Source organism: Martes martes (assembly GCF_963455335.1).
Source record: "Martes martes genome assembly, chromosome: 15".
In the NCBI taxonomy this organism is placed as follows: Eukaryota; Metazoa; Chordata; class Mammalia; order Carnivora; family Mustelidae; genus Martes; species Martes martes.
Window position 1 is genome coordinate 5,463,552 of NC_137903.1, and position 23,900 is coordinate 5,487,451.

The 23,900-nt window shown below is 51.3% G+C and overlaps 1 protein-coding gene across 4 annotated transcripts; it reads right to left on the reverse strand.

Moving 5' to 3' along the window:
• Positions 1-1,532: 1,532 nt before the first annotated feature.
• F11R (F11 receptor) lies at positions 1,533-23,318 on the reverse strand. 4 transcript variants are annotated; one of them, XR_013968034.1, is made up of 9 exons: positions 23,148-23,308; positions 6,287-6,355; positions 6,016-6,123; positions 5,690-5,836; positions 5,212-5,414; positions 4,698-4,800; positions 4,449-4,556; positions 3,872-4,230; positions 1,533-3,760 (listed from the first exon to the last, which is right to left on the reverse strand). XR_013968034.1 is itself a non-coding variant. In XM_080824692.1 (9 exons), exons 1-9 carry the CDS (start codon positions 23,206-23,208, stop codon positions 3,725-3,727), a joined length of 888 nt encoding a protein of 295 aa, XP_080680818.1. In that variant the 5' UTR covers positions 23,209-23,318; the 3' UTR covers positions 1,533-3,724. The 4 variants fall into 4 exon arrangements, 3 of the variants coding, with proteins under 3 accessions (XP_080680818.1, XP_080680819.1, XP_080680820.1); XM_080824692.1 differs by having other exon boundaries at positions 3,872-3,920; positions 4,445-4,556; positions 23,148-23,318; XM_080824693.1 differs by lacking the exon at positions 4,449-4,556 and adding an exon at positions 4,331-4,400 and having other exon boundaries at positions 3,872-3,920; positions 23,148-23,310.
• Positions 23,319-23,900: the final 582 nt, after the last annotated feature.

The following is a 23,900-nucleotide window of genomic DNA, read 5'->3' on the forward strand; positions in this document are numbered from 1 at the left end:
AAGAGAGATGGACTCACTCCCCTTCACCTGTTTCACCAGCAGCCCCCACCCCACTCCCCTCTGGTAACCATGCTTGTTCCATCGAGATGTTTTTGAATCCTCATTCTGCAAGCTGACGTTGCTCTTCTCTTTGCCATCCACAAATACACGCCTGCCTTGCCTCCGTGTCACTGGCAAACATGCAGTGGCTTTATCCTTCATTCCAGAAGGTGGCACTCATAGGCTATTCTGTCCTATAGGTGCTTTTGGGATGTCAAAGTGACAGTCACAGTTGGGGGAGGGTAAGGAGCCCAGGTGGACATCATTACTTTCAATGTCCTCTCTCCTAACACCCACACACCCACTTCTAAAAAGAAAGTGAACTTGTTTCCAGCTCCTCCTCCTCTTTTCGAATTTTCCCATTCAGGAACCTTCCCTCCCAGCTCTCTTGAATCCCAGACCTTTCACTTGCTGAATACTGGTTGTGAATTTGGGCAAGTTACTTAGCGTTTGTGCCTCTTTTCCCCATCTGTGCAATAGGGAAATTGGTAATACCCAGTGAATAAATGAATGGGTGATAATAATCATTCAACAAGTTACCCCTCAAGAAAGAAAAATTCCCATTTCATTAAATTTTTACAGCTAATACCAAAGGGGTAATAAATCAAAGGATCTACAGAACTAGAGCTTTTCCTTAAAGTTGCATTTTTCTTCACTTATTCTCCTTAAGTTGTCCCCATACCTCCATAAAACATACTTGTCCCTTCATTCCGAAATGGACCAAACCTATTTCCCTCCCGTCCTTCCTCTATAGATTCTGTTCTAAGGTTGTTTTTTAAGTAGGCTCCATGCCCAGTGTGAAGCCCAATGCAGGGCCTGAACTCAGGACTCTGAGATCAAGACCAGAGCTTAGATCAAAAGTTGGTCACTTAACTAGCTGAGCCACCCTGGCACCCCTTTTTAAGATTTTAAGTAATCTTTACATCCAACATGGGTCTGAAACCTGCAACCCCAAAATCAAGAGTTGCATTCTCCACCAACTGAGCCAGCCAGGTGCCCCCGTCTGTAGAATCTGTTAAGACAGAACACATTCTGGGGCACCTGGGTGGCTCAGTTAAGCGCCTGCCATCACCTCAGGACATGATCCCAGGGTCCTGGGATGAGCCCTGGGTCAGGCTCCTTTCTTCGTGGGAAGCCTGCTTCTCCCTCCCCCACTTATTCCCTGCCACTCCCCCCAACCCCCGCTTGTGCTGTCAAATAAACAAAATCTTAGAAAAAAAAAAAAAAAAAGCAGACATCCTTGACAATCATTTTATCCCCAATCACACTGGGTTTGTGTCTAGAAACACCTGTCTCCATAGAACTGCTTCCCCCAGGTGCTACTTCAATTTAAGAGAATGTCCATTTGCATCAACTGCATTCAGGCACAGGCCAACTCTAAGTTTAAGACACATTATCAGGCTCTGTATAAGGCTGTCAGGAAGATTCTGAATATCCAAGTCACTCTGAAGTCCCTCTTCTTTTAACACAGACCCTCAGGATTTTAAACAAACTCAATGTGAAAAATAAACATTTATTACAAAAATGAGTTTTGACATTTCAAAATGAAAACAAGACAAGGTGTTTTCCAACTCATAGAGGCTGTGGTAAGCTGCAGAGGTAAATTCCACGGCTGGTAATAAATGACTCCAACTCACCACAAGTGACTGAGGGAGTGAGGAACCCTTCACCTCAGACTTAAAGGAACAATGAATCACCTACCTCTGCTTTCCTGTGGTGTTTTCTCTCGGCAACCCCCCACCCCGCCCCCATCTCTCAAGCAGGACACAAAGCTGAAACATACTTTAAAAATCTCATTCTTACTGAACCGTTCCATAATCTCTACTTTTATTGTTTCATTAAATTTATTTCCATCTGGAATATTTGCTTTTTATTGGTGCATGACCCTTAACTGATGGTCTGGTTGGTTTTGTTTTTCCTTTTGGATTCTTGATAGAACGCTCGATTCTGTTAGGGATTTCCAGATAAGGGAATAAAACATGGCCAAGTGGGGCACAGTATCCTCCACAGAAAGAAGCAGTATCAGCCCTGGAAAACCCCGTACTTGCCCTCTTGCTGGTTAATAGACTGGGGGGCTGCGGTAGATGGGGAAACAGAAATCTAAGGGGGGAAAAGGTTCCGGATGGACAGAAGGAAGCAATGACAGGCAGGCCCACCGTGCTCACTGCTGCTCGCTCCCATCCATCCATCCCGTCTTCTGCCCTGGTCTCAAAACTGTCTTTTCCTCAAACAGCATCTCCCCCTCCCCCCCCCCCCATCCAGCTTAAATAAAGTAGTAATTGCTACTTTAAACTACTACGAAAGAAGGACTTCTTCAAAAGGTTTGAGGAATCCTCCTGCCTCGGGCTCCGGAGTTTTCCCACAGCCGTAGAGAAGTCTAGTAATGCATCGGGCTGGCGGAGAGGGGAGGGTGGGCACTCTCCTCCCACCCGCTGGAGGAGAGCTAGCAGGAGCCCGGAGCACAGGCTCGGCTTCCCCGGGGCACGCCTCCCGCCGAAGGCTCTCCCGCTGCCGCAAGAGGGCTCTAGACCGGGGGTCCGACGCTCAGAGGCTCCACCTTGAGACAGGCACCAGGAAGGGGTGGGACAGGGAGCCGGGACCCAGCCGGGCTGCAGGGAAATGGGGCTCCGGGCGGCTTCCTGTTTGTACAATGGAGCCCAGGAACCTCATTTCCCCGCCTCCCACGGCAAGAAGCTTTGATAAACCAAGGTTTTATTTCCAGCAACATCCAAACACACACCAGCAAAATCTCCCCGAAGAGCTAAGAAGCCTCCGGCACACGCTGGATTTCAGCAACCGAGACATACATACGCAGACATACACGCGCGCTCAGCAAAGAGCTAAGAGCTACTACCCGCGTGCCCGCCGCCTGCAGACGTATCCAACAGCGTCTGCCCACCTGCCCGCTGCTCCAGCCAAGGCTGAGAGTTTGAGCTTCCGGCTGCTCCAGATTCCTTTCCTCTCAGTGGTTTTAAAGGGCTTCTGCTCCGCACCCCCTGAAAGCTCGCTGCGCTCTCCACACAGAACCGAAGCTCCTGCTTTTATCCCAAAGACACAGCTGGTGCCGGTCTGCTTGTGTCGAGGACCGTCTGCTTGTGTCGAGGATCCCGGTGGCAAGAGGATCCCAGGGGCACTTCCCGTGGGAAGACAGAACAAAGGGGGCTGCAGAGGCAGGAGGGACTCGGTGCGGTCCCCAAACAACCTTGTCAGCTGTCCGCTGCTCGGTCTCCAGTCCCCACCCTGGAACGGCGGATACCTCCTCAGCATGAGGAAGGGGCCGCGGGATAAGCTCAAGGTCACTACTCTCGGGCCATGACACTGGGGTGAGGGGGTGGGTAGAGAGTGCCTGCCACTGTTGTCGCCTACTTGGAGGGAGGTCAACGAGCATCAATCAGGACTCCTGCCTGATCCCTCATAGGGATGGGAATGAAAGCTTTAAACAAGTCCCAGGCCACTCAACAGTGGTGGGAACAGAGGGGAGGGGGCAGGAGGAAGGGGGACATAGCTGACATTATTGAAAAAAAAAAAAAAAAAAAAAACACATCCTAACTAAGATAAAAGTGGGGACCCTTGTGGGGCTAGAAGACACATAAGGCATTCTGTGAAAGTACAGACATCATGGGCCAGAGTCTGGTAGCACCAGCGTAAGGCAAGCACAGAGGACAGGAGATGAGTCGGACCAGGGTCACACCAAGAATGACGAAGTCTGCCTGAACTCCCCCTGGGGAAACAGAAACATCCAATCAGCTCTATCCTGGCCTTTAGCTGCTCATGTCCCGTGCGTGGGACACAGGCCAGAAGCCCCCTCCTCGTCCCGGGGCAGCACACTCACTTCGCTGCGGGCACTGGGCTGGCTGTAAATCGCCTTCTTACTCGAGGTCCTGCAGAGGACGGAGATGCTCAGTCCCTAGTGCCCCCCGTAGCCTCTGCTCGCCAGCGCGGGAGGCTGGACTCAGCTTCACAGAAGCACAGAGTTCTCAGCAGGGACGTGTGGGTGCGGGGAGACAGGACAAACGCAAGGCTACAGGGGACAGGGACACGTAGAGACCCGGATGTCCACCCAAACGGGGCTGCCCCCACCTCCGCCTCCAACCCCTTCCCCTGGGGCCATCTCAGCTTCAAACCACAGGCGTCCACGTTCTCAACCTCAGGGATCCCCACGACGGCACCTCACTCACCCTTTCTTTGTTCCTGAAAGAGAAGAAACGGGACCATGAGCATGAGCAGGGCAGAAGCGAGCCGGACACGGAAGGGAGGGGGAAACAGCACGCAGGCGGTAAGTGGCGCTCACCCGGGAGAGAACCCCGCACGTGTGGGCTCACTATCCGCTCTGTGCTCACGAGGCACCCAAGAACCATGCCCTGAAAGGGGGATGATAAAAAGGACAGCCTCTGAGGGCAGATACTCACTGTCAAAGTAGCCTCGTCTATACGCGAACCAGATGCCCAAAATCAAGAATCCAAGGAGAATGAGCGTCACAAGGACAGCTGCCACGATGCCCCCCACATTCAACTCCGCTATGAGACACAAACGAGAGGTCAGGGCCCTGAAGGCTCACTCCCACTGCTGACACCACCACCAAAGCCAGGAAGAAAAGCAGACCCCGACCCCCACCCCAGGTCTGAGCTCATGCCGCTGCTCCGCACACCCGGGCTCACCAGCCTCCATGCGCACAGCGTCTGACCTCATGGGGGGCCCATAGCCATTCTGTGCCTGACACATGTACTCGCCAGTGTCAGAGGCCGAAACGGGGTTGAAGACCTGGAGGGAAGAAAGCAGTTGGCTTCCTGCCCGAAGAAACCAAGGACCTACTTCTGCTTTTTAGTGTGTTTTTTTTTTCTGTGTGTGTTTTAAGTTCTACGCCCAACGCGGAGCTTGAACTCATGACCCCGAGACCAAGACTCGCAAGCGTCCAGCGACTGCGTCAGCCAGGCGCACCTCTATTTTTGCTTCTTAACTGCAGTAGAGGTGACAAATTACATCACGTTACTTTCAGGTGTACGACATAACGACTCAACCGTTCTACACGTTACACAACGTTCATCCTACTATATGTCCAAGTGCCCATCTTTTGTCTCTTGACCCCGATGCCAAATTCACCGGCCGCTATTCCTCCCCACCTTCAAGGGTTCTGTAACTGCCCCCGCCCCTCCCTCGCTACCCCATCCCTACCAGCTCCCCGGTCTTGTGATCCAGGCTATAGGAAGAGTTGCTGAAGGCTCGGTTGCTCTTGGGCTCTGTGGGCATCAGGACCCCGTCCTTGTACCAGTAGAACTCAGAAGGGGGAGAGCCATCTTTCTCCGAGCAGGTCAGGACTGCCCGACTCCCAATGGTGGCAGAGGACGGGATGCTGACAGTAGGCTTGGATGGAGGCACTGTAAGGGGACAGAAGGGGCTGAGCCCAGGTCAGAGGGCACTGCCTAGAGGCTACACTGCTGATACCCCATCCCTCAGCTCTAGCCTCCAACCCACACCATGCCCTCAGCCTCCCCCACCCAGGGGCTCAGCCCCTCTCTGCCGGCACCGGGACTCTGAATCCCCCCAGCCAGGAGCGTTCTCACCATCAGTGAGCTCCAAAGCTCACCAGAGCCTGTGAGGGTTTAGGGAAGCAATGAATGCCAAGACCACACAGGAAAGGTGTGGCACATACCAAGCACGACGAGCTTGACGGTGACCTCCCCGTAGGTGTTGCCGCCTTCGTCGGAGACCATACATGTATACAAGCCCGTGTCTTTCCGGGTCACAGAATGGAAAGTGATGCCACTATGTGAGAAGGTAACTCGGTCCTCATATGAAGCTACGAGGAGAGAGGAAGGAAGGCTGAATGAGCCGGAGAGCTGAGAGAAGCCGGCGATGGCGGCAGGAGAGGCCACAGGAAGTCTGCGGGACCCGAGCCCCAGGCCGCAGCTCTCCCCTGGAACCCAGGCCCATCGGTCCCTCCACAACCTGGGCCATCAGAAAGGAAGAACAACTCACCTGTGATCTTGTTGTTATAGCAAACGAGGCTGGTGATGTCACCTTGGGCAAACTTCCACTCCACGCGGGGAGAGGAGAAGCCGGAGTAGGAGCAGGGCAGCTTGGCGGCTGCAGACAGGACAGACGTGAAAAGGAGGAAGGAGCAGCAGCAAATGGGAAAGGGGGAGCGGCCCCCAGCAGTGGCCGGTGCTGGATGCTCTCCAAGGCCCCGGGGGCCCGCACCTGCTCCCGCCGGCCCCAGACCCCCACCCCCGAGCTGCCCCGCACTCACGTTTGTTCTCAGCCACGGAGACTTCAGGTTCCGACGTGTACACCGCACCCCTGCTCAGCGCCAGGGAGCCTGAGGAGGACAGGGGCAGCCCCATCAGGAGGGGACAGAAGAGCATCCCCGCTGACGGGGCTTCGGAGGCTGGGCACCTCCCATGGCTTCTCCAAGGCGAGGGGATTCTGCGATCCCAGCTCCTCCTGGGTCTCACACCCTCTCACCAATATCCTAAACATTTTCTTTAAATGCTTTCTGCATAACTGCAGGCCAATCCTTCCATTATCAACGGAAATGAAGTATTTCTTTCGAATGTAATTTCTTTTACTCCTTCTGTTTCCCTCTGCAACTCCCAATAATCTTTTTAATGTTTTTAATTATTTGAGAGAGAGACAGAGCACAAGCAGGGGGAGCTGCAGGGGGAGAGGGAAAAGCAGGCTTCCCGTTAAGCAGGGACCCCGATGTGGGACTCGACCCCCAGGCCCCGGGATCATGACCTGAGCCAAAGGCAGATGCTTCACCAACTGAGCCACCCAGGAGCCCCAGCAACTCCCAATAATCTAATTGGATTCCTACTCGTCCAAGAACAGCTTCCGCAATGACATTTCATGGTTCAGAGAAAGCTTCTCAACAAATAATTAATTGCAACCACTTGTCAGACACTCCCGGCAGGAAGCCAGCAAAGCTGGAGACCGGGAAGGTGGGGAGAGGAGGCGGGGAGGGGGGGAAGGGGAGGGGAAGGAGACAGGAGGGAGGGAGGGAGGGAAGCAGGGAGGGAGGGAGGGGAGGAACAATAATGAGGATAATAACAACACTTGACATTTGTAGGGCATTTTGTGCTTTTTAAAGTGTTTTCACATACATTACATCGTTTGATCCTTGAAAGAAGCATGACAGATCAGCAGGACAAGTGTTATTATCCAGTTTTACACGAGGAACCAAGCCAATGAGAAGGAAAGAATCGTGCCTAAGATCACACAGCCGGGCCTGAGAGGGAGCCAGGACCAGGACTGGGCGAGATCCTCTCCCAAGAATCTCCTCCCGCCCAGTGGAGAAGGAAAAGAAGAAGCAGTGTGTACCGGGGGTGAAGGGCTGGGGAGGGGGGAGCGGGGGGCGCGGGGCTAACCAAGTGCGACCACCACCGGCCACCACCGGCCGGGCAGGGGGTCCAGCACTCAACAAGCAGCACCAGAGACGGACTCTGGGAGAGCCAGACTTGGCCGCAGACCTGCACTTGCACAAACATCCCATTCGTGTTCTCCACGCTCAACCACCAAGTGTGCGTTCGTTATAATTCTAAGAGTCCGTCTTCCTTGGATTAATGCAAGCACATTCTTCCTCTATGAGATTACTCACATAACTGAATACGGTCTTGTGACTTCTGAGGCTCCCTTTTCTCACCTGAAACACGAAAGGTTTGAACTAGATGTTCTCTCAAGTCCTTGAGGGTTTTTGGTTTTTGGTTTTGTTTTCGAATTAATATATAAAGAGTACTTTTATACAGAGGCGCCGAGTAGCTCAGTTGGTTAAGCGTCTGCCTTCAGCTCAGGTCATGATCCTGGGGTTCTGGGACTGAGCCCTGCATCGGGCTCCCTGCTCAGCTCAGAGCCTGCTTCTCCCTCTGCCTCTGCCTATGGCTCCCTCTGATTGTGCTCTCTCTCTCTCTGACAAATAAAGTAAAATAAAATCTTTAAATAAATTAAATTAAATTAAATTTTAGAAATACTTTTATATATTTATCTCAACTTGACACAACACTGTGAATTAGTCCAGATTAAGTGTTCTCTCTCTCCCATTTTACATATGAGAAAATTATATATCTAAAAAGTTAAGGGGCTAGCCCATGTTTTCATAACTATAAAAGACCAGAGCTCAGATGAGCACACAGCTTCCTCCTACACTCTCTTTTCTCCCTTTTTACTTTTATTTTATTTTTTAAAGATTTTTTATGTATCAGAGAGAGAGATAGCTGGGGGAAGGAGCAGACGGGAAGGGACAAGCAGACTCCATGCTGAGCAGGGAGCCTGACACGGGGCTCTGCCTCACCACCCTGAGATCATGACCTGAGCCGAAACCAACAGTCTGACACTTGACTGCCGGAGCCACCCAGATGCCCTCCTTCCCCTTTTTATACCACGCTTTTATAAGCCATGCTGTTTCTCAGAAAAGCCGTGGCTTAATGGGGGGCAGACTACACAATAAATGTTATTCTTTTAAAAGTCAGGTCCATTTCACCCGTGAACTCTCTCTAATAGTATTATTACGTTGTATCTGTACAATATTGGGCATTACATTTTAATGTCAAATTTACAACCAAACGTAATGAGAGACAAGACATTAAATCACACAGCCCTCACTTAATTGAAAACCGGGCACACTGACGTTCTTACTCAGCTGTTCTTGGGAATGCTGATAATGAAATGTTTTGATTTTCGCCCCAGTCAGCTTCCTCGACTTTGATGATGGGAACTCTTTTTTTAAGATCCTCAAATTTTACAGCTTGCTACCTGTGGTGTGCGGCGGGATGCTCACGCAGGCTCTCTCTTCAGGGATGAAGGACTAGTTTTCCAGCTGCTGGGACTTCCGCCAGACAAGGGCCCTCAGCCACCAGCCCTTCTGGGGACAGACAGCACACTGCCGGGCCTCGGGGCATGCCTGGCACCAGGGCAGGGGCAGTGCCCCAGCAACGAATGAGAGAAGGAGGGCAGCTCCAGGGAGCCCCAGCTCTACTGCCCCAATGCCCCAACCTCCCCAACTCGGGAAAACACAGAAAGGCTATTCCCACCCCAAAGCTCTCCTGGGCAACAGGCTGAGGCTTCGATACAACTGAACTTCTCCCTCTGCCCAATCCTGCTTCCTTTCCCTTCCCTGCCCTTCCCTAGGTGTGGATCCCAAGAGCACACCCTAATAAACGTCTTGGTACAGTAATTGACATCTCAGGGTCAGTACCTGCCCCCCCACCCCCTCCACCTCCCTCAGAGGCAGGATCGCAGCTGACCTCCTGTGGCCTGGCCTCCAATACGCAAGCTCTACTGTGCTTGCGAGTCCCTGCCTGCCTCCACCCGGCCTCACACCGCCCTCCTCCACACCTCACCATCGTGGACCACTCCCCAACCCCCTCACCCCCGCCCCCGCTCGTCCCTCCTGAACAAGCCTCTGGAACCAGGCTGCCTGACTCAAATTCTAGCTCTGGGACCTCCTAGGCTGAGTGACCTGGGCAGGCTACCTTAGTCACTCTGAACCTCGGTTCACCCATCTGTAAAATGGGGATAATAACAGTTTCTACATCAAAGGCCTGTGGTTGAGAGTTAAACAAGCTAATACAAATAAAGTGCCTACAACAGGAAGCACCAAGTAACTACTTTATCTTCTATTATTATTATTATTATTATTATTATCCTCATCTGCCCATAGATCCTCTGTACATACTTATTTTTCTGACCTCACAGTTTCTTCAGTAAGACATATAAATAGGGCACCTGGGTGGCTCAGTGGGTTAAAGCCTCTGCCTTCGGCTCAGGTCATGATCTCAGGGTCCTGGGATCGAGCCCCGCATCGGGCTCTCTGCTCAGCGGGGAGCCTGCTTCCCCCTCCCACTCAGTCTGCCTCTCTGCCTACTTGTGACTTCTTTCTCTCTCTGTCAAATAAATAAATAAAATCTTTTTTAAAAAGACATATAAATAAATATAAACTCTGCCTGCAAAATGCTTATATCCCAGCCCACCAAACCACTGCCCTCTCTTGTGGTACCTGCCTTGAAAAGGCTAACTCTTTTCTAGAACTTTCACAGATAGACCAGCAGAGCGGAGAGCGTCCCCTCACTGCACCCGACCTCCATCAGGACACCCGCAGTCTCCCTCCCACTGTCCTCATCTATTTCGTATTCCCCTTGCCCTGTCATGCCCCCCACTACTCTGCCCTGAAGCTTGGACCTGTACTTGGCTCACTACACACACCCAGATGCCCCACTCATGCACGTGGTAAACAAAACAGAAGGAAAATTCATCCTTTTCACGGTGATGCTTGATCTACTCTAAGTTCACAATAAGAAAAGCCGCAAAACTCAAAGGCTTCAATCAATGTTTGGCCCTTCCCTATGCACTGAGCCTGCCGTCAGCCTCATGCTCCTCCCCCCATAGGCCTCCCCAGGGTTTTCAGCCCCACACACTGGTTCAGCGCTCAGCCTACTGCAGTAGTCTTGGGCTCTCACCTTGGAAGTAAAACTGCTTTTACTAAGATCACCAGTTATGGCATTCCTCAATTCTAAGAAGCCCTGATTATATGATTTACATCGATTTAATAACGGCTTCTTGGGGGGACATCGTATTAAACGTACACCTAGGCTGACATTGCCTCCCAATTTACAAAACACTGATGTGGTCTCAGAAATCAGGATACCCAGAGTTTGCTTTTTCAGTTCCCTTCAGTGGCCTCTGTAAGACGTCAGGCCCTGCAGACGGCTCCCTTCCTCGGAAGTGACTCCGGCGGCACCTGGGCAGCTCTGTCGGTTGAGCACCCGACTCTCGACCTTGGCTCAGGTCATGATCTCAGGGCTGTGAGATGGAGGCCAGAATCGGGCTCCGAGCTCAGCTCTAAGCCTGCCTGAGATTCTCTCTCTCCCCACCCCCGCTTGCTCACTCTCTCTCAAAATAAATAGATAAATAAAATCTTTTTCTAAAAGATTCTATTTATTATTTACTTGACACACAGAGATCACAAGCAGGCAGAGAGGCAGGCAGAGAGAGAGGAAGGGAAGCAGGCTCCCTGCTGAGCAAAGAGCCCTATGCGGGGCTCGATTCCAGGACCCTGAGATCATGACCTGAGCCGAAAGCAGAGGCTATAACCCACTGAGCCACTCAGGCCCCCTGATAAATAAAATCTTAAAAAGAAGTCACTCAGCCCCTAAGTTTCTGTGTGCCACCCTTCTGGTCGTCCCACCGCCTCTGAGTTTGCTCACTCTCCTTTTTGAACCTTGCTTCTTCTGTCAATCCCTTAATATGAGTGATTCCCAGCACTGCATCTCAGGCCTCTTTTCCCTCCCACATTCTCTCTAGGAAATCTCAAACACAGCCCGAAATTCCTCTGCACCCACCTGGGGACAGCTCCAGTCCCCACCTCCCACCACAGCTGCAGGTGCCTACCTGTCCAGGGCCGAGCCTCCTCCGGCCCTCTCCCCCAGGACTTCACACACCTCCTCCCGCATCAGCCTCCACCCCTCCTCCCGCTCCCCTCTCCAGGCTGGTGCTATCACCATCTACTACTCGCTCACTCAAACCGGAAGCCTTCCCGCAGTCACCACCTCTCCCTCACTCTTGTCAATCACACAGCAAGCACCGCATCATCAATTCTGACCACCGCTGTTTAGTACCACCACCATCTGAAGGACTGCGACTGGTCTCTCAGGTAAACTTGCTTTTTGTCTTCTTTAGTCTTGACCCATTCAAATCCGGCCTCCACTCCACTGAGGAAGAGCTGGTATTTCCTGAGCGCTTACTGTGTGCGAGGCACCGCTACAAGCATATTACCTGGTCGTTCGTTTATCCGTACAACAACCTCGAGACTTGGGTGATACTATTATCATCATCTCTGTTTTTCTTTAAAGATTTACTTATGTGGGGCACCTGGGTGGCTCAGTGGGTTAAAGCCTCTGCTTTCGGCTCAGGTCATGATCTCAGGGTCCTGGGATCAAGCCCCGCATCGGGCTCTCTGCTCAGCAGGGAGCCTGCTTCCCCCTCTCTCTCTGTTTGCCTCTCTGCCTACTTGTGATCTCTGTCTGTCAAATAAATAAATAAAATATTTAAAAAAAAAAAAAAAGATTTACTTATGTATTCGAGAGAGAGAGAGAGAGAGAAAGAGAAAGAGCTGCCAGCAGGCTCCCTGCTGAGTGTGGAGCCCACGGCAGAGCTCGATCCTAAGACCCTGAGATCATGACCTGAGCTGAAACCCAGAGTCTGCCGATGAAGCGACTGAGCCACCCAGGAGCCCCTATCATCTCTATTTGCTAACCCAGGGAAACTGAGGCCCCGGGGCAGCTGCGTGGTGGTGCATATTCAAATCGAGGCAGCTTGATACCATACACCCTTCCTAAAAACACACATCTAGCACTTGCTTCAAGTTTTCAAGGATCGCCTATTGCCTCTCAGAGAAAATCCAGACTTCACCCAGGCAAGTGGTCCAGCACTACCTGCCCCTCTGGTAAGTCTCTACCGTTTCAGTTTCTCCTCCAGCGGCAGAGACGCCTTCAAACTCCCGGCAAAGGGCACTTTCCCAACCTCTGCTTTGCTCCTGCCGCTCCGGCTCTGCGGAACACCCTTTCCCCTCTTTCTTCATCTGGTCAGCAGCTACGCATCCACATTATTTCCCAAGGAATGACCCACCCACCCCCAATCCTACCAGAGCTGGCTTCAGACCTGGCTTCCGACCTCATTCCTCGTTGAGGCTTTAACTACCCCAGGCGAAACAGGAGCAAAGCACTTCCCAGTATAATGACATCATCTGTGCCCGGGGACGTCTCCCCTACCAGACAGCAAACCCCCAGGGAGCAGGAACGTGTGTTATTTATTATTCTGGATACTCAGCACTTCAGCATAATGCCTGGTACGAGCTGACATTGAACAACTCAGAGTCTTAACAAATTAGGTCATAGCAGACCATTCACTACCACATCTACTTGTTAAAGTTTATCTACAAAGATAAGCCCATTTTTCAAGCTGGCAGACAGGGTACACCCAAATGAAAAACAAACTTGACCCACAGTTCAATTTTTTTTTTAATTTTAATAAACTGTTCTACTTTCAGGGGGGGGAAATGATGCTTTTCCATTAATCTATTTCTTTTCTATTTTTTTCTTTTTAAGATTTTGTTTATTTGAGAGACAGACATAGCATGAGCGAGGGGAGTGGGGCAGAGGGAGAGGGAGAAGCAAACTCCCCACTGAGCAGGGAGCCCACCTCGGAGCTTAACTCCAGGACCCCTAGGATCACAACCAGAGCGGAAGGCAGACTCCAGACTGAGCCACCCAGGTGCCCCTCCATTAATCTTTTTCTTAAACTTAGCTTCAGAACTTAAAAATTAAGTGGTCTGGTTTTCTGCTAAGATTTCTTTCATTTTTAAGTGATCTCTACACACAATGTGGGGCTCAAATTCACAACCCCGTGATCAAGAGTTACATACTCCACTGACTGAGCCCACCGGTACTCCCAAATTAAGTGTTTGGTTTTTTTTTTTTAAAGATTTTATTTATTTATTTGACAGAGATCACAAGTAGGCAGAGAGAGAGGAAGGGAAGCAGGCTCCCCGCTAAGCAGAGAGCCCAATGTGGGGCTCAATCCCAGGACCCTGAGATCACAACCCGAGCCGAAGGCAGAGGCTTTAACCCACTGAGCCACCCAGGCGCTCCAAGTGTTTTAAAATTGTGTAGTTTTGAAACAGTCTCAAAACTTCTCTGCACATGCGTAATTCCCAACAGCCATTTTGCAACAAGGCCTGATTTCTGCCTCGGGTTGCAGCGTGTCTGTAGGTGCCCCCACGCACAAAGGTAGAGGCTGCTTTTCTGCACCCATGGAAGTGTGCAAGACAGAAGTGGAAGTGCCAGGAGGTTGTTGATGCAAGCAGAGGGGCGCCTGAGGGGCTCAGTCGGGGAAGGGGTTGCCTTCCTATTGGGTCATGATCTCAGGATCCTGGGATAGAGCCCTGCATCGGGCTCCCTGCTGAGCCCAGAGTCTGAGTCTCCCTCCCCCTCTCCCTCTGCCCCTACCCCTGCTCATACTCTCTCACTCTCTTTTGAATAAATATACAAAACCTTCCAAAAAAAAAAAAAAAAAAAAAAAAGCATCCAACTCCTGATCTGGACTCAGGTCCTGACCTCAGAGCCCACAAGATCAACAAGCCGGAGGCAGGCTCCGCCCTCAGCGGGGAGTCCGGCTGGGATGCTCTCCCTCTGCCCCTCCCCCCACTCACACCTGCTCCTGCTCCTCTCTCTCTCAAATAAACAAATCTTTTTAAAAATGATAAAAAATAAAACAGCAGAAGAAAGTGGGGGAAAGATGCGAATCCATTTAAAACACCTCCACTCTCTTCACGACGGGTACAACCAAGAGGCTCCAAAGAAGCCCAGGTCAGTAGGGGAGGAGATCCTGGTTTGTTTGTTTTTTTTTTTTTAAGATTTTATTTACTTATTTGAGAGAGAGAGGACAAGTGGGGGTACAGAAGGCAGAGGGAGAAGCAGGTCCCAACTGAGCACAGAGCCCTATGTGGGGCTCGATCCCAGGACTCTGGGATCATGGCCCGAGCTGAAGGCAGACGCTCCACTGACTGAGCCCCCCAGGCGCCCCAGAGGAGATGCTCATCAGAGCACTGCCCCTTCTGCAGAGGGAATCTTCAAAATGGTTTATGCTTGTTAGGGACTGAATTGTGCTCCCCCTAAACCTCCATACCTCAAAACAGGGCTGTATTTGGAGATGTGGCCTTTCAAAACAAAATGATTAAGTTAAAAATAAGGCCCTTGGGACATGTCTTAATCCAATCTAACCAGTGTATTTTATACAGAGAGACAGCAAGGGTGCCTCCCGCAGAGAAGACCACCAGCGAAGAGTGTGGTTTCAGAGGAAACGAGGCTGTCAGCACTGTAGTCTTGAACTTCCAGACTGCAGAACTGTGAGAAAACAAATCAGTGTTGGGGCGCCTGGGTGGCTCAGCCCGTCAGGCAGCTGACTTCAGCTCAGGTCCTGATCCCAGAGTCCTGGGACTGAGTCCTGCATCCAGCTCTGAGCTCAGTCTGGAGTCTGCTTCTCCCTCTTCTTCTGCCCCTCTCCCACCTCATGCTCTCCCTTTCTCAAATCAATAAATCTTCAAAAAGTTTTGAATTAAAAAAAATCTTCAAAAATTAAAAAGAAAATAAATAACTGTTGTTTAAGCTCCAGTCTGTGATATTTTCTGATGGCGGACCAGGCGCATGAATACATAGGTCTACGTTGAATTTCAGCAGTGGGCATTCTGGCTGAATCCCCAGTGACGACAAACTTGACTTAGGTTTATGATGACATTTCCACAGTGAAAGAATCAACATTCTGCAGAGCAAAGGAAACCATCACCAAATGAAAAGGCAACCTACTGAATGGGAGAAAAATTTTGAAAGTCGCCTATCTAATAAAGGATTACTATCCCAAAAATTGAGAACATATAAAGAACTCACAACTCAATAGCAAAAAACCCCACAGAATCCAATTAAAAAATGGGCACAGATCTGAACTAATGTTTTTCCAAAGACCTACAGACAGCCAGCAGGTACCTGGGAAGATGCTCAACATCACCCATCATCAGGGAAAGGCAAATCAAAACCACAGTGAAATGTCATTTCACATTATTATCAAAAGACAAGAAGTAACAAGTATTGGTAAAGATGCAGAGGAGAGGGAACCCTCATGCACCACTGGCAGGGATGCCAACTGGTGCAGCCAACACGGAATACAGTACGGGGCTGCCTCAAGGAAGTAAAAGTCGAACTACCCTAGGGTCCGGCAATTCCACTCCTGGGTGTCTCCAAAGGAAATAAAACCACTCCTTCGAAAAGATACATGCACCCCATGTTGGCTGCAGTATTACTTACAATAGCCAAGATATGAAAACCACCGAGGTGTCCGTTCATGAATGAATGGATAAAGAATAGGTGGTCCATGTATACAATGTTTTATCACTCAGCCACAAAAAGGAATGAAACCTTGCCATCTGGGTTAACATGGATAGACCTTGAGGCCATTATGCTGAAGGAAATAAGTCAGACAGAGAAGGACAAATACCGTATGATCTCATGTATATGTGGGATCTACATTTATTTATTTATTTATTATTACTATTTTTTTTTTTTAGATTTTTATTTATTTGACAGAGAGAGACACAGCAAGAGAGGGAACACAAGTAGGGGGAGTGGGAGAGGGAGAAGCAGGGAGTCCAATGAGGGGCTCGATCCCAGGACCCCAGGATCATGACCTGAGCTGAAGGCAGATACCCAACGACCGAGCAACCCAGGCACCCCTAAATTTATTTTTTTTTAAGACTGTATTTATTTATTTATTTGACAGAGAGATCCTGGAGAGTATAGACAAGTCTGATAAATTTCGAGAGAAAAAGGGCAGGAGGAAAGGACAGCACAGGTGACCTGGAGATGACTGTAGCTGACAACAGTAGGTAGGCAGAGTGGCACAAGGGGGTGGAAACGGAAGAGAAGGGGAGCTGAGGCGGTGATGTCGCCATTAATACTTAAATCAATCCCTGTATGCTTTCATACAATTCAGAAGAGAGCTGGTGGTGTAGAAATCTGTAAGACTGAGTACATAGTTTTTGAAAATCACTATGTAGCTGAATAATAAAACTGTGACAAATTGTATTTTCCAAAATAGACATATGGATCTTTATGTTTATTTCATCCCACATGCTTTTCTTACACGGTGACTTGAGTCTAGGTTCCCTCCCCTTGAATCCTGGCAAGGTCTTGGGACTGCCTCGACCAATGGAGGTTCATGGCAGAAATGACACAGTGAGCCCTCCTATGAAGGTTGGTGCCCTACGCATTTTTTTTTTAAGACTTTATTTATTTATTTGAGAGAGAGAGAGAGCATGCGTGGTGGGGAGGAGCAAGGAAAGGGAGCAGCAGACTCCCTGAAAGTGGAGCCCAATGCGGGGCTCAATCCCAGGACCCCGAGATCAAGTCCCAAGCCAAAGGCAGACACTCCACCGAGCCACCCAGGGGCCCACCCTGTCTCCTTAGATTCTAATCACAAAAACGCTGTGAGACAAGTACTACTGTTATCATCCCATTTCACAGATGAGAACACTGAGCTTAGAACCGTTGTCCAAAATCACACGGCTACAGACAGCAAATTAAAAAGGGAATCCTTTTTCAATGTGGGGCTCAAACTCATCACCTGAAGATCAAGAGTCTCACACTCTACCAACTGAGCCAGCCAGGTGCCCCATGGTGGAAAGGGAATCTTAACCCAAGTCTGTCTAATTCTGAGGGTCCAAAACTATGATGCTACAGATCATCTCCATCAGACCAAGGAAAGCGCACCCAACCTCCAAGGTCCTGTTCAAATGCCCCTTGATCCATGATGACTTTCCCCAGTCAACATTAATCTCTCCCCAAATTCCAGGAATGTAGTCTAAGAAAATATGCTTAAAGATGTATGTACAGGGTGGCGCCTGGGTGGCTCAGTGGGTTAAAGCCTCTGCCTTCAGCTCAGGTCATGATCCCGGGGTCCTGGGATCGAGCCCCGCATTGGGCTCTCTGCTTAGCAGGGAGCCTGCTTCCTTCTCTCTCTCTGCCTACTTGTGATCTCTGTCTTGTGAAATAAATAAATAAATAAAAATCTTAAAAAAAAATAAAAAACAGCAACTGTTTAAAAAAAAAGATGAAAAAAATTTTTTAAAAAGATGTATATACAGGGACAATTTCATATTATTACTCATTATTCATATTCATTATTCAATGTTCATATTATTTCATATTATTTAGCGCAGCGAAAGAAGAAAACCTAAAGTCCAACAAAAGGTGAACAGTTAGTTCTGACACAGCCATGCAGTAGAATACTACAGAATGGAGTTTGTTTAAAGCCCACTTTGCTTAAAAACACATATACATAATATATAAGGTATATATACATGTATACCATATAATTCATAGAGAAGACTACAATTAAACACCAGTACTGTTTATCTCTTGATAACAGGATCACATGTAATTTTTAGTTTCTCTATATTCCCGTTTTCCCATTTTTCTGCACTGAGCACATATTATTTCTTAATAAAAATGTATCTCTTTCCTTGTATGCCCCCAAAACATTCTGTACTTTGGGGACTGTGCCTGGCACATTCTGCTGTTTTCGGCTTAGTCAGTGCCTGTCCGCAGTTCCTTGGGAAGAGAATCCAAGCTGTCTGGGCCTCTCCAGCTCCGAGCGCTGTGCTTTGCCCCAAGAAGCGTTCCATGCCCCCCACTGAAGCACGCCGTGATGAGAAGGTGGTCACAGAGGGCAAAGGTGTCCACACTTAACAGAACCCAGCACCAACCACCCCTGTACAGGCAATCAAACCCACCACAGGGAAGCTCCTCCCTTCTGCTGCTTTATCAAGAAACCTTATTTCCTCTATACATCCTGTTAATTATTAGAATGTTCCTTAAGCTGCTTCTGTGCCATGAGTTTGTTTGAATTCCATGGGGTTTTTTTTTTTGTTTTTTAAAAGGGAAGGGAAAGGAGGGAAACCAGCCAGCCAGCCTCTCTGGTTTTCTCTATGAATTCACCCAAACTTCCCCTCTAGGCATCCAAGCTTCAGAGAACCCTCCCACTGTAAGGAAGCTGGAGCGGCAGAATGAAGAGGAAGAGCCAGGGCGTCTGGCTCTGGAAGGATACTCAGTTTACCTAACGGAGGTTCCCAGGACCCCCAACTTCCCTCAGGACTTCTTGATAGCAGATGTTACTCACTGCTTTATTCCTACTTTCTAGCACAATGCTCAAAACCCTGCAGACACCCATGTTTCCTAGACTAACAAATGCATTTGGCTAAGCAGTCCCATCAGAACCTGGACCTGGGTGGGGCGCCTGGGTGGCTCAGTGGGTTAAAGCCTCCGCCTTCAGCTCAGGTCATGATCCCAGGGTCCTGGGATCGAGCCCCACATCAGGCTCTTTGCCAGGCAGGGAGCCTGCTTCTCCCTCTCTCTGCCTGCCTCTCTGCCTACTTGTGATCTCTGTCAAATAAATAAATAAAATCTTAAAAAAAAGAACCTGGACCTGGGGCTTCCACCCCCGGTTTCCCCTTTCCTCCCCACCAGTCACTCTGTAAAGCCTGAACCTGCTCCCGGAGGTTAGGGTAGGACAGATAAGGAATGCGTGGGCAAGAGGAAGGCTCTGCGAGCCCAACAACAGGTGGGCTGAGCCTAAACCGCCCTCCTTGGCTGCGCTCGCAGTGACGTCAGGGGCCGGAAGGGCCCTCAGGATGGCAGAAGGTGGGATCAGCAGTGTGGGACAGGAAAGCTTTCACTCCACGGCTCCCTCCTGCCCTCTCTCTGCAGAATTTCCATTTCTAGTTCTACCTGCTCCGCTCCTCCCCTTCCCCACCCATCTCCCCGGTACTGGGAAGGTCGTGCCGCACCCACACAGGGCTCTCTCCAGGGGCCTGGCGTCAAGCTTCCTTGTCAGCCAGCTGCTTCCTCCTGTCCTAACCCCAACATTGTGAAACTCATGCCACAGCCGGACTTTAGACAGAAACCCTGCTTATCGGGGAGTCCCAGACAGATGAACTCTGGGTTTTCAATGCCCGGACAAGCCCAGTATGTGTCAACTCACGTGGCTTCCCACAATCCGCCCCCCCCCACACACACACACAGTGCTGTACCCTCTTTCACAATTACATCTGACAAGTGGTCATCCAGATCTTTCCTGAACCTCTGAAAAGGAAACAAATGACTTTAGAGGCCCCCAAAGTCTCTCAGTACTAACAGTGTGAAAAATACGCTCCATTATTTCCCTCTCAATCATGCAAAATGGGTATAGCTTTTCAATCTACAATTTTCAATCTTGAGCAAAGGTGTCAACCCTTTCGGTGTCCACAGAACGGGCGGCCCTTGACCAGGTGACTTGGAGGGGCGTGGTGGGCAGCGGCGGGATCTTAAAGACCGGGACCACAACACCCCTAATGCCAATGTCCAGGGCATCCAAAGTGAAATAATGTAACACAATGTCTGTAGTGTGTGTCAATGTATCAACCTGTTCTAAGTAAATAAAGCTTTTTATTTTTTTAATTACAGGAGTTCTACCCCAAACCAAAACTAGCCTGGAGACCCCAGACATGCCCAGGTCACAAAGACACTATCGAGAAACACCGAGAAGGGAAAGCATCCTGGAGCCGGGAGGTACAGACAGAGGGAGGCACTGGAATCCCACCACCGCGCATCTGCACATTTCCCAGTTCCTAGTTCCGGCCAAGCTCGGCCAAGCTCGGTCAGCCACTAGGTTTCAGGTTTCAGGTTTCGAGGGACCCATTCTGTCCTGGGAGTAAATTCAGCTGGCTGGCAGAGGGAGGGAAGAGGAGAAGTGACTCACCAGTTGTAGTTGGAGGCAAAGCTGAACAGCAAAGGTGAAAGGGCCTGAGTCAGAAGCATCAGCGGAGGAGACCAGCATTCTGGACTGACTCAGACACGGGGCGGCAGCTCCTGCCTTCTGGAATGTCAGGTGGGGTCTCCCACTCAAGTGGGATGGGGGGAGAGAACAAGGGTTCCAACCCAGGTTCTCCTTCTTCCCCTTGGTTACACGAGAAGCCATGCTGGTCACACATGACCCTGTGCCGGGGAGATCGCTGGAAACTTTTCCAAGTGCAGGCTCCCCAGGGAGTGGGAGACCATGCTTCTGGTCACTGGTTGTGCTTTTCCCAAACCCCATTCCCTCAGTATGCGGGCTCCAATTCCTGTCCCAGCAGCTCAGGCTTTCCTCTCCACAAGGCTTCCCAGGCTGGGGCTGGGCCTTTGCTTGACGTGATCATATCCTGCCGTTTCTTCCTCCCTGATGATGGCAGAGCCCACGACGAGCAACAGCCATGATGGGAGAAGAAGGAACACAAGAGCACCCACATATGCTCCAGACATCCCAGGGCCAGAGGACAGACCAGACACCCAAGAAAGAACCCTAACCTTTTTAACCTTTGCCATTTGGGATCTAGCAGGGGGAAACTTTGCTTCCTTTGACCAACTCTCCTGGGGCAGTATAATTTCCTCCTCACAAAATCCAAAGGGGTTAACAGCTGCCCAATAATAGTCATCCCTTCCTGTACATGTAATGTAGCTATTATCCTGGTCGACCCAAAGGACAAGGATCATCACTCCTGCTCCACAGATGGAAAGACGGGGCACTAGCCTCAGATCACAAATAAGGCAGAGAGCCAAACGAGAAGCCCGTGAGGTCACCTGATTTCTATTTCCATCCTCACTGTACTAATCAAATCACTCCCCGCCGGGTCCAGCCGGATTGAAATGTGACATGGTCAGTTCCCCCATCCCCTAGGCATGTCACTTCCCAGGACCCACAGTCCTGTCAAGCTAATGCAACATTGCTTCAGGCTCCATTTGAATCCCTGAACAGACTAGAGGACACCCCCAGGGTCAGGATGGGGGCTCTCCCAACTCTTTCTGTGCCAGTATGTGCTTAATGGGGTAAGTCACAATGCCGAAAATGAGAGAAAAAAGAAAGAGGAAAAGGAAGAAGGATGCTGGCTTCGGGAAGCTTATAAGCCCAACACACACGGTCACAGACAGTGCCAATGATGAGAAACTTCAGGCCGGGGGGGGGGGGGCGGGGGGGATGGGAGGACCACCCAGAACCAAAGAAGGACCGTGGGTGTCATGAGCAGTTCTAAAATACAGGCAGAAGTAAGAAAGGCAAAGAATAGGAAAAGAACGGAAACTCAATCAAAGAGGAAAGTGGGGGCTGAGAACGAAAGGGGCGAGGGAGGGAAGGTAAGAGAGCTGGACCCAAGCTGGTGTTTGAGATCGTGGTTCCTATGCCACAGGGTGCTTGAGACGCTGGATCCAGCAGTGGAAAAAGGAGAAGGGGCTCAGGAAAAATTGGTTCCATTCCCAGGTCCTTCCGTCAATCTGGAAAAGTCATTTCCCCTCTTTGGACCTATTTCCGTATCTGTACAATAGGGAGAGGATCAGACTTGCTTCTGGTCCAGTTTACCCCAAGAGCTTCTGTTTTTGTGAAAAGGGACAAAGGAGCTGTCAACCCATCTGCCTAAGGGCAGGGAATCCATTTCCACCCTTCAAAACTGAACAAAATGAACTGCCTTATAACCACCGATGCTGATTGTGACTGTTCATTTCTTTTACATTTCCTAAAGCACGGACCTCGAGGGAAAAACAGATTCCTACAGATCACATACACAAGAATCCACGGAGGCACGGGCACTCAAGAATCCGACAGATCCAGCTGGGGACACAGGCTGCCTCACGAGGTGACCCTAACCACACACTCAGTCCCGCCCAAACCTATCTATAGACAGCGGCGGCCCCCGCCAGTGAGCCCCATTGTTCCACAGGAAAGGGAGTTTACAAAGGAAACAAAAACTCCCAGGAGCGGCTGGGGGAGGGCAGAGCACCGGCTCTGAGAAGGATCCAGCCAACCCACAGGCAGGTCCTCCCCCTGGGAATAGTCACTCCGTCAACACCACCTAATAGGAAGGACTCTCGAGGTAGCTACCCCAGGAAGGAACTTGAAGTGCCCTGCTCTGAGCAAGGCGCTATTTCAAGTTTATTTCCTCTTCGGAGTTGGCACCCAGACACTTTTCCCAGAGCAACCACCGCCACCCCAAAGATCCAGGGGAGCTAAAGAGAGCCCCTCAGCAACAGCCAGGCAGAGAGATGCCCACCGCACCTGACCTCCATTAGACCTTCCCTGAGCACAGTCAGCGGCGCCAGGCTCAGGCTTCTCTGGGGTTGTGCGCCCTTGGTCGGGTGCCTGCTGGGGGGCAGGATGGCCCTTCCCAGGCGCGTGTGGAGGGGCACGCCAGGGTGGATGTGCGCAGGGCTCCCCCCAGTGAGTGAGGCTGGGGAAGGCGGGGCTACCCCCTCCGTTGTTTCGGGCTACGTGCGGGCGCCGCGGCCCCCTCCCGGGGGGTCTAAGGGGACGGCTGTGGGGGAGGGGAGCCAGGCAGCGCCAGAGTGAGGGGGAGGGGAAGCAGGGGAGGGTAGGGATGGAAAGGGGGACCAGGAGGGTGAGGCTGGCAGGTTTCTCAACTCCTCCCCTCCCGCGGGCGAGAGGCGTGGGGAGCGCCTCCCTCCAACCTCTGACCCGAGCCGCCGATGCCTCCCGAAACTCCGGGAACTTACCCAGGATGACCGATGTGAAGAGAAGCAGCTGCTTCCTCCCGGCCCTCGCCTCTGTCCCCATGACGATCAGGGTCCCGACACGCCGCGGCCGCAGGAGCCCCGCGCACAGACACAGCTTCAGCCGCCGCCGCTCCGGGACTGAACTCCGGCCGCCAGGTTGGGCTCCGCCCGGCCCCGCCCCCCGCGACGATTGGCCGGCGCCCCGGCCCTGCGCGTTCCGATTGGCGGACGGAGCCGCCACTCCGTTGAGTGACTCACCGCCGCCAGGTGCGACCTCTCGCACTCGGAGCGCCGGGCGCCCTGCCAAGCCCCAGCCGCCTCTGATTGGCCCAGGGGACTGTCGCGTCAGGAGGCCGGGGCTCACCTTCCGCAGGTGAGGACACCCTGATTGGGCGGCGATCCTGAAGTAGGGACTTTCCGACTGGCTGGGTCCTGAGGGAGAGCGGGGGGTGGAGGGGATACCTCGAAGCAGGAGGGGGGGAAGCCGTCGACCTGCGCGGCCGGGAGACCCGCCTCGCTGTGTATTCCTCGGTTTGTGGTTGTTTGGGTGCAGACTGCCGGGGGCTGTACAGAACCGTCGGCCGGTGAAAAACACACATCCATAGGCAGGGGTGGGGGGAGAGGGGGCGCCTGGGTGGCTCAGTCGTTAAGCGTCTGCCTTCGGCTTGGGTCCTGATCCCGGGGTCCGGGGATCCAGCCCCGCGTGGGGCTCCCTGCTCAGCGGGGAGCCTGCTTCTCCCTCTCCCGCTCCCC

Excerpts from the sequence above, each read along its gene's own strand:
- F11R (XM_080824692.1), bottom strand. The coding sequence starts at position 23,208 with ATGGGGACAGAGGCGAGGGCCGGGAGGAAGCAGCTGCTTCTCTTCACA. Across the intron at positions 6,124-6,286 it reads CTCCGTGGCTGAGAACAAAC|CCGCCAAGCTGCCCTGCTCC; the intron begins GTGAGTGCGGGG and ends TCCTGTCTGCAG. Across the intron at positions 4,557-4,697 it reads CGCTGTGCGCATGGAGGCTG|CGGAGTTGAATGTGGGGGGC; the intron begins GTGAGCCCGGGT and ends TGTGTCTCATAG.